A 10,309-nucleotide genomic window follows, 5' to 3' on the forward strand; every position below is an offset into this window, starting at 1 on the left:
GGGAGCGCGTGCGGTTCATTGCGCCAACCGGGAGGAGGAGGGAGGAGGAGGAGGAGGAGGGACAGTCAAACCGGACCGGTCTCTTTGTTATGCGCGTGTTTGTAATGTCGATAGAATTTGGTTCTTACCTTGTTGTTCAGTGTTCCTTCTGACGTTGCTGCTCTGTACAGTTGTGCGGAGCAACAGACATCAGTCAAACGAATAAATAAACACATTAAAAATAAACTGTTGCACACATGTAAAACATTTATGATAATTGATTGGGGTTGAATTTATTTTACGTTATCTTTTAACTTGAGAGAGAATAGTGTCATTATAGTTGGACTACAACGACACTAGGCTTCTCAGGTCATCAGGCAGCTTTGATCTCACTCCAGAGCAAAATTCAGCAGAATGTGCCTTTATTATTGCGATCGTTTACTTTGCTAGTCTGCATTTTTCCAAAGGCCCAGCAGAGAAAGAGTCCCAGAGCATTATTAATTCATTATATGAGGAAATTAAAATACTATTATTTTTGATATCTACTTTAGTATGTAGTTTGTCTTTCGTTGTCTTCTGTTGAAAATAACGTTTGATTTATTTGTAATTAAAGAAGTGTCATCGTGTCTCTGGATAAAGGGGGGAAATAGACATCTGGATGATTGTGACGGGAAGGGACTGTACACAATAACGTTACGCCGAGCTTGGCAGCCATGGCAACGCGCTGCGTCACGTGTGTGACCGCTGGTCGCTCCGTTACTCATCTGGAATGGGCTGTGCAGTCAGTGTCCGGTGTGTAAAAGAGCGTAGTGTAGATTGGTCCTAATCACAAAAGCATAAAATAAACCAGCGGCTGTTTGGACTTGAGCCAGCGGAGACACAGAGTCTGAACACGTTAGAGAAGTCCACATCCAGCCGCTGAGTGGATGACGTAATGTTGACACAGTGTATATCGCTGCTCTTTTATGAAAATCTATGGTAATGACATGGAAATGATATCAAATTGACTGCTATTAAAATTCTTATATGATCCAGTAATATAATTGTTTTTTTACAGCCTGAAATGATGTCATAAATGGGCAGGAATTTCTGTCAGTACTCTACCTTCATATTGTGAAAGCCTACACAAGTGGAGGAAACACATTAACTCACCTCTAACATTACAAAAACATTAGAATACATACTTTTCTAGTGAACATTCTCAAGTCTTGGATCTCTAAGTAGATAATTGCACGTTGTGAGATCCTGCAGTGAATGATAAGATGCAGGCTCCCCCTTGTGACACTTCAAAGTAACTAATCACAAAAATTGAGATGTTATTGACATAATTGTAAGATCTCCTTATCATGGTAACATCTTTTATTGTCCTATTCCTAGTGTTATGATGGGCTGTCCTTCTATAAATCACATTACCAATACAATATTACCTCAGTACACGATTAGTGTAATCAAGTGACAAAATGTGGAGAGAACAACAGAAGTCAGGCTTAATGTAGAAAGTGTATTTTTATTATTTCAATCATCACCTTACACCCAATAAGGTTTTCACCTCATACCTGTCTCTCTACTCCCCTCTTCCCTTCTCCCATTCCAGGTACAAAAAACTACCCGGTTGTTGTCTCCGCACATGAGATGTTTCCCTCTCCTTTTTACGGCCATGCTTCAGTGGAGACCAGTGATTCAGCTGCGGGCTTGAATGTAGTTAGCGAGCGACATTGTTGGGGAAAACTAGCTGCAGATGGGTTAAAAGAGGGAGGCATGAAGTCATTTAAGAAAGAGAGGATGAGAGAGAGAGAGGTATAAAGAAAATCTTTGATATGTGTTCCCTTCTCCCCCAGTCCCACCCACTTGCTAATGCACCCCCACCCCACCCCACCCCTTCTAAATAGTACCAACAAAACAATCATTGGCTGGTTATTTACATGCACAGTATCCCCCCCCCCCTCCCCCATAGACACACTAACACCTGATCCCAAAGCCATCTGTATCTCTAGTCCACAGCATCACTTGTACAATAGGCTGAATTTATCCCCCTGAAAACCGAGTGTCCTTCCACTGGACGTTTGAAATGAGCTTTGTTCAAATCCAGAAATATAAAAAGGACAAGTCTGCCGCTACTCCATGTATTTGTTATTGTCAACAAAATCCAATGACGAGACCAACATCAACAACAAATTGATCCTTTATATGTGTGTGTCCAACGACCAACATAGCCTCTGACTCTCTGTCACAGAGCCTGTTGTCGAACAAAACTGTTAAAATCACATCTGTGAAATGGTCCCTCATTACAGTGAAGTTGGGCACTAGTTTATTCTGCTGCAGTGAGTTTTCCACAACATATGCACTATGTACAGTTCTGCTAAGCACAGGTGACAAGAAATGATTAAACCTTTGGAAACATCAGTGTGTGACATTTAAGAGGGTTTGTAGGCAGAAACTGAATTACTACACATACATTTATATGTATAAGGGTGTAATGACTTTGAAATTGTGGTTTTTATAGCCATAGAATAAGCCTTTTATATATCTAGGCAAGGGCCTTGCTCTATGGAGGCTGCCATTTTTCTACAGCAGTCCAATGGAAAAACCATTCTGTGTTCTAAATTGGAAGTTTACCATGTAAAGAGGAGTAACAGCTCACTATCTTACATGACATTTTGTTGATGGTGATGGTGTTATGGTGCAAAGCCACCATAGTTTCCTGCTATGCTTTGGAAACGGAGGGGTGAGAGTGTGTTGCAATGTGGAGTTTCACCATTAGAGGTCACCAATTATTATGCGCTGTGCCTTTACAAACAAATTGAATGTAATTTCTTTTAAAGCTACATGTATGCAGGAATGAATGTGACTGTTGCGATGCACAAAACAAACGGTAATAGCTAGGAAGAAGTGACAGACCGAAGTGCTGTCAGTTTTGGTCATTCCCCAGGATTTTCTTTCGAACAACAAAACATGTAAAATACTGACAGTCTGATCCTTTAAGCAGTTCATTAATCCCTCCCCACCAGCTCTGCTGTATTATCTCAACAGACCTGGGCTGTAAGTAAAAAATATTGTGTTTTTACAGTGATTACAGTGACTTTTAACGACACGTGAGTAAGGAACGAAAGTTGGCTTTGGGAACGGGAATCGTAAGACTGTTCTAATTTGACATCACCACATTCTAAAACGACAACAGGTACAAGCTGCGCCTCTTTTTATAATGTGACCCCATCTACATCCCCACCCCCCCACCCCGCCACACACACACACACACACACACACACACACACACATACATACACACGCACGCACGCAGGCACACGAAAAAAAAAATCACAACGGCACTGAGTGGTATGAGTCCAGGGGTGCAACCACAAAGCATCAGCTAGTCCTGTGGAGTTACACATTCACACGCACACACACACATACACACACTTGTGGGAGTGTTGAGAGCTGGCAGTTTAGTGAAGTGTGTCCTCGGTGATTTGACAAGAGGTGTCCCCAGCTTGTGCTCCCCTCCAGTGCCTCCCACTTCTCCCTCATCTTATCTCACCACCTGGCATGCTGGTTCATCCCTGAGCTCTGTACATTCTAATCAGGGCTGTAGTTCTCGTCAGACACAAGCACACATGCACACACGCACAGATGCCTCTCCCTCTGGGTGGGGTTAAGTCGATCGCTGGGGTAAACTGTGACACGCAGAGTGAGTGGAATCGGCACAACTGCCACTTCGCATCCACAGTGACGCCGTCCATTGGGTTGGGCCTGAAGGGGGCGCTACCCAGAATTAACCAGCCCTGGGACACAAAGGGGGAAGAGATCACAGATGATTTATACAATTGACATTACTTTGTTATATTATGATATGACTGCATTACAGAGGCACTCCACAGATTTGACACTTTAAGTATAGTTTAATAATTGTCCGCCTACAGTTTGTAATATCCTCTATGGTTCTAGAGCAGAGGTCTCAATCAAACTCATGCTCTACCTATCCATTTGATGTGGCTGTCGATATTTTTTAGCAATTATTTTGTATCATAAATACATTTTTATATATATATATGTAAAAAATATATATTTATACATATATATACATACATATATACACTTATATATACACATGACCCTCATGTAGAGGATAAAGCAGTAGAAGATAGATGGATGGACCCCCTACTGGCCAGACTAGATGCTAGGTGACCCCAAGGTCATTTGAGTTTGAGACCTTTGCTCGAGAGGGAGATTAGAAGCCTTAATATAAAATGGGGGTGTTGGATTTATATAACATGAGCATTTGTGTGAAAGTAGGGTTCCACTGTTAATGTTTGTTGCTCAATTACTGGTGTGTCAAGTCAAGTTTTATTTCTAGCGCACATTTAAAAACAACTAAGGTTGACCAAAGTACTTTAGAGTTACAGGCACAGTGCAACATAAAAGGTATAAAACATAAAAGTAAAACAGTAAAATAATAAAATAGTAAAAAGGTCAAATCTAAGTGTCCTGGTTGACTATTCTTATCCTGAAGTGAAGGCCTTGGAGAAGAGGTGGGTCTTTAAAAGTGATTTAAAGTGTTCAATGGTGGGGGCAGATTTCATTTCCAGGGGTAACTTGTACCAAATTTTAAGGCCTGATCGCCCCAGGGCCCCAGCCTGTTATTAGACCTCAGAGCTTGGGATGGTATACCCTCAAAGAAGAATGTTCCACAATAACGGAAAAGGAGAGGAAATACGTATTTGTGACTTACGTGTAAAGAGGCTGCAGCTGCAGATGAGAGGACTTCTGAGGCGGCTGGTAACCATAAGAGTCAAAGCCGCCAATGAAATCAACTTTAAAAAGGAGACAGGAAAGAGAAACAATGGCATCGTCACATTTTGACATGAAAATCCATGCAGGCGTCAGATGGTAATATCACCATGCTTTCAGTATTCCTTTAAAACAATGGAAACTGTAACATCACTAAAACAACATTTCTCACTGCCTTTGTGTTGTGAATACATTTGTCTGATCTTTCACATTTGATTCAGAGGGGGAAAAAAAATCTGGTGAAAAATTTGATGTTATAACATGCAATACAGTAAACTGGTGCAAGTATTAATTAGACAAATAAATCAACCCGGCCACATTATGGCTAATTGTCAGCTAATTGCAGCTTTACCAAGGATCTGGTATAAATACTTAAATGTCTAAAGAAGTCATTTATTTCAACATGACGGCATAATTAGCTAGTTAACCAGATAAATCAAATGCGTTATCCCAGGATACCAAAACCTCTTTCCCTGTGATGATGCGATCATTTATCGTGTTATCTTGCGATATGACACAATAATAGACCTAACAGCATGATGCACTGATCAGGAGATTATTCCATGATCTCGAGATAAAAAAATAAAGAAGCAACCAACAAATCTGTTTACATCAGTCCATAAGTAGCAATAAATGTTTGTAAATGCCATTATATAGTTTATCAGATAATCTCTCTCTGTACATAAGTGAAATCTAATGGATGTGTCGCAAAAAAGTAGATATTTCAAACTCAAAATCAAACCTGATATTGACACTGAGAATTCTGTATCAGTCCGACTATCTTGTTTAGTTATAAATAAAAAGCAACAATATTACATGTCATGTGAGTCTTATTATGATCCCTATGTTATGACATGTGTATTACCCTAACATGGTGACAGGACGGACACTTGGTTTAACAGCAGATTACCCTCATGGTGTCATATTGTGACTGGCAGGAGGTTATACAGAGTGAGAGAGAAGAAGAGCCTCTGTCTGCACTAACCAGCAGACACGCTCTGGACTCTGATGGTGGGAATATTCTGGCAGACGCCGCCTATACTCCCTACAGATGGAGCTCTATGATCACCCAGAGGGAATCCTCTGCTGTGATCAGCATGACTCAGGCAGGAGAAAAAGAAAAAAAACAATGAGCGAACAGCAATCCCTTCCAAAGCTGTGGATCACTAACGCAGAATGCCACTCCACTGTAGGAAAAACAGTTAACTGGAGTATCTGAGGAAGACACGGGAAGAGCATCGACAAGATAAAAGCACTCACAGCTGTCCTCGTCATCCTGGAAGACTTTGCTCACATAGCAGGCGTACACGAAGCCAAAGAGCTGCAAGAGAGGAGATGGACAGGAATGCAATGACTGTTGTTGTTTTGGCCGCTGACGGATACAAAAGTGTTGGCACGCTATTTCTGAAAATGTTTTAGCATGAAAATGAGTGTAAGCAATAAAGAAATGGGCAAACAAAGTATTTTTAAATAAGATCATAATAAATACTGCTGTACATAATTGCTCTTTAACTGTACATACTGCATACACTGCATTTGCTGCTCTTTGCACCTCTGATTGGATGCTAAACTGCATTTCGTTACCCTGTACTTGTACATGTGTTATGACAATAAAGTTGAATCGAATCTAAATCATGAGGAAAGATGCAGCTACCCATTGCGGCACACAATAACAAATCAACAGGAATGTATGCTGTGAGGTAGACAGGATTTACATGGTTGCAAGTGTTGTTGTTGTTTTTTATCACAATGAGCGATAATATTGTATATTGTCTTATCACTAGTATTTATATAGTGCTTTTCTAGTGTTCACCACTCAAAGCACTTAACACTCCAGGTCTGCCATTCTCCTATTCACACCCATTTAAACACAGCTGCCAGGAGCAATTCAGTGTTATGTGTTTCGCCTAAGGATACATGAGGATGTAGACTAGAGGAACTAGGAATTAAGCCCTGGACCATCTAGTTGAAAGATGTCCCACTCTACCTCAACTCAACAGTGTGTGTTGTTGTAATGAAGGCACAATACAACAATTGTATTATTGCCAAGTGTGTGCGTGTGTGTCAGATGCTTACAGCCAACAGGATCTGAATAGCTGAACTCAACACCTCGATGTACTGGTAGTCGAGAAGACACCCGGAGACGGTGATGACATGGTGGTCATCAGGGGCCATGTGTGAGTCTAGTACCGGCGTTACCAGGCAACCAGGGCCGTGCTCCATCCACCACGAGCGATGGAGTGACGTGTTGAACGTCATGAGGAAGTCCCTGTCCTAATCACACACACACACACGCAGGTTCCACAAAGAAGAAAATTGAATTTAGCACAAAATCTCATCACGGAGAAAACAGTGTTTATTTTGTATGACACATGACTTTGAGTGGTTCCCAATCAGGAGTTGAAAGTAACTTCAAGACATGAGCTTTATTGAGGTAATTAGGCTTGTTCCCCTTAGATTTTATCTTCCTTTTTTAATACTAATTACATGATTCTATTTCAGTGGGAACATGACAGTAATTGAAGAAGAAAAACAGCATGTAGATGTGTGCACACTATATAAATAAACTCCAAAAACTGAAACCAAGAAAGCAACATATTTGTCCGACCAAAATCCAAACCCCGAATACGTATATAAATTAAGGTATTATGGAGGACAAAGAATTTTTTTTATATATATATTTCATAGTAGCAATGGAGGATAACCAGAGCATCTTTGACTCTCTAAATCTACTTTAAATGGAGAAAACGTTTAGCGACTTTGTTCTCTGATTGATTCTCCATCAACCGAGTAATTTACCTGTGAGAGGTTTCCAACCTCCAGGTAAAAACAGATGATGAAGGAGTTCCAACCCACCCAGAGGACCAGCCATACTGCATACTGCAAAACACACACACACACACACACAGATCAGTTTCTCTATGAATGTAATTGCACACCCAGGCTCACAAGGTGATGTGACATCATCACAAGGTGATGGATATATACTCACAAAGATGAGGTATTTGAAACGAAACTGCACAGTGCCAAACATGCCCAGGATGACCGCCATAATGTGCAGGAAGTTGGCCAGAATGGGAGCCCACTGGTAACCCAGAAAATCAAATACCTGCCTCTGAAGGGCTGCCACCTACGGGACAAGGGGAAAGGGAGGGAGGGGGGAGGGGTGTCACATAAACACAAATACACGTATTAAAGGAATATCCGCACACATAAAAAACCCTCACAAATGAGGATGCAACACACATACAAACACAACACACATACACTAAATCACACACACACACAGACAGTGACAGGGACACACATACATAGGTCTGCCGCAGTTGTTTCCATGGTAACTGCCTGGAGCAGCCAGTCCAGTGACTGTAAAAGACGAGCAACCCCTAAAAGCTCCCCCAAACTAATGAGAATCTATGGGCTGAATCCCCCTGCCACACAACAACTCATCAGCCCGACAAACAATAACCTGGACGGCCAGCTGCTCACACTGCTGCTGCCCATGCTCATTACAGGAATAGATGATACTGGCTCATATTACATACTTATTACATTTTAGAGGAATAGTCTGGAGCTATTTGTGGACACAAGGAAAGGCTAACTTTAACTCCAGAATGGAGACCAGATGGTGAGCAGGGCCTCCATGTCCCTCCCATGCTTCACATTCACATGGTTTTGCCAGAATGGTTGATTATCACAATGACGGACTGACCGTGATCAACTTATTGTGTGTTTTCAATTGCGATAATATAGTATCTAGCATGATGTCCCCTCCCCTACTTTACATAAACATGGTTCTCTCTCTCTCTCTCCCTCGCTTTCTGCACACATGCAGACCACCCTGACACCAGAGCACCCCCTGCACTGCTCCCTCTGCTTCAAAGGCACACACGCTTGCCTGTAATGTGGCGTGGCTGAACCAGCAGCTGCAGCTCAAACCTTTTTCAGTGTCAGTACAGAGAGGCTGGACAAAAATGTCTGATTACAACGTCTGTAGCACGCTGCTCTAATTATATCTTCATGGTGAGTGATACAGAGGCAGCCAAACACACACACGCACGCACATACTCGGGCTGCATTGATTAATCCATTACTGAATAAATCAACAACTTTTTTTTTTATTGATTAATTGGTTTAAGGTTTTTTTTCATAAAATAAACAAGTTACAACTATAATTTCATATTCTTAAATATGAATATTTAATGTGTCTGTGGGCAAAACAAAACAATTGTGGCTGTCACCATATAGAGGCTTGGGGAAACAGATTAAGATTGTTCATATTTTCTGCATTTATTTTTTTTATCCAAACCACTGATCAAGTAAAAGAGAAGATTATACGATGATGAAATAAACAGCCTTGGTCACAAACACTGCTGTCTACACACACCTCTTGTGTGAGGGATTCTTCCTCTCTAGCTCTTCCTGAGGTTTCTTCCATTTTTTTCCCTCTGATAAAAGTTTTTTGGGGGGAGTTGAGATTTGTAAACTGAGATTTGCAAATGTGGGTTACACAAAGTAAACTGGTTTGATTTGAAACACACACTCATATTTATGCAGGTATTCATGTCAGGACACATGCATGTACAGCCAAGTCTTATCCTTAACCTTAACCGGAGCCTCAGAATAATACGATTCTACCTCAATAAGACCTGGTTCTTGCCCCCCTGAGGACTACTGGTCCTGACAAAGTCAGTGTTTATACTATTTCTTGAGTGGTCCTTAAGAAATAACTACACATACACACGCGCGCGCGGTTTTAAAGTACACACTCACCAACTGTAGTGAGCATATCACTAGCAGCGTGCATCTGCCGTCGCACTTCCCCATCTTTGAAGGCTCAGGACGCGGCTTGGAGCCGCGGAGGCTCCGGGGAAACGACGAGTCCCCGGTCAGATCCAGAATGCCTGGTCGTCTCAGCTCACACCATTACCGGCTAAACTGACCAGCCCAGGGCCGCCGCCGCCACCGCCTCCTCCTTATCGACTCACAGTGTGTGACCCATCCTGGCTGCTAGTTTTGTCGGTAAATAACCAGCCGCGGGTGATTTTCAGGAGAATGAGAGTAGGAGGAGAAGAGGAGATGAAGGAGGGAGGAGGGGGCGTCCACTTCACGCCGGCCCGCTGCGGTCCGACCACCGCCGACCACCGAATCACCTCGGCCACACCTTCCGGAGCGGGGACACACAAAGACACAAAGAGAGACGGAGAGCTGTCACAGTAAGCCCCGGGCTACAGGCACAAAATGAACATCATATGATACCGGATCACACGGGGGCGGAGGAGAGGAGGGGATCGACCCCGCAGTGCTACCACACAGCTAACGCTGGGCTACATGCGGACACAAAGCAGCCCGCTGTGACTCACGGTTTTCCGGGAGCGGAGGAGTCGCTCGTCCCGGTCCTCTCCTCCTTGAGCTGTTCAGGGAGAGAAGTTGAGTTAACGGGTAGATATACTCACCGGTACCGGGGGTCTGGGCTCCGTTGCTCCGTCTGAAAGCAGCGTCTTTTGTCAACAATCGGTGCCGGGGCGGGCGCAGGAGGAGTCGG

At 42.7% G+C, this 10,309-nt stretch overlaps 1 protein-coding gene across 1 annotated transcript; it reads right to left on the minus strand.

The window, feature by feature from the left end:
- Positions 1-3,213: 3,213 nt before the first annotated feature.
- On the minus strand, positions 3,214-10,309 carry nkain1 (sodium/potassium transporting ATPase interacting 1). The gene is made up of 8 exons (XM_058619543.1): positions 10,221-10,309; positions 9,538-9,928; positions 7,757-7,894; positions 7,564-7,644; positions 6,841-7,038; positions 6,025-6,085; positions 4,706-4,787; positions 3,214-3,758 (listed from the first exon to the last, which is right to left on the minus strand). Exons 2-8 carry the CDS (start codon positions 9,589-9,591, stop codon positions 3,749-3,751), a joined length of 624 nt encoding a protein of 207 aa, XP_058475526.1. The 5' UTR covers positions 9,592-9,928; positions 10,221-10,309; the 3' UTR covers positions 3,214-3,748.

Source organism: Solea solea, chromosome 20, assembly GCF_958295425.1.
Source record: "Solea solea chromosome 20, fSolSol10.1, whole genome shotgun sequence".
In the NCBI taxonomy this organism is placed as follows: Eukaryota; Metazoa; Chordata; class Actinopteri; order Pleuronectiformes; family Soleidae; genus Solea; species Solea solea.

Excerpts from the sequence above, each read along its gene's own strand:
- nkain1 (XM_058619543.1), bottom strand. The coding sequence starts at position 9,591 with ATGGGGAAGTGCGACGGCAGATGCACGCTGCTAGTGATATGCTCACTA. Across the intron at positions 7,645-7,756 it reads GTTTCAAATACCTCATCTTT|TATGCAGTATGGCTGGTCCT; the intron begins GTGAGTATATAT and ends TGTGTTTTGCAG. Across the intron at positions 6,086-6,840 it reads CTATTCAGATCCTGTTGGCT|CTCTTTGGCTTCGTGTACGC; the intron begins GTAAGCATCTGA and ends CCTCTCTTGCAG.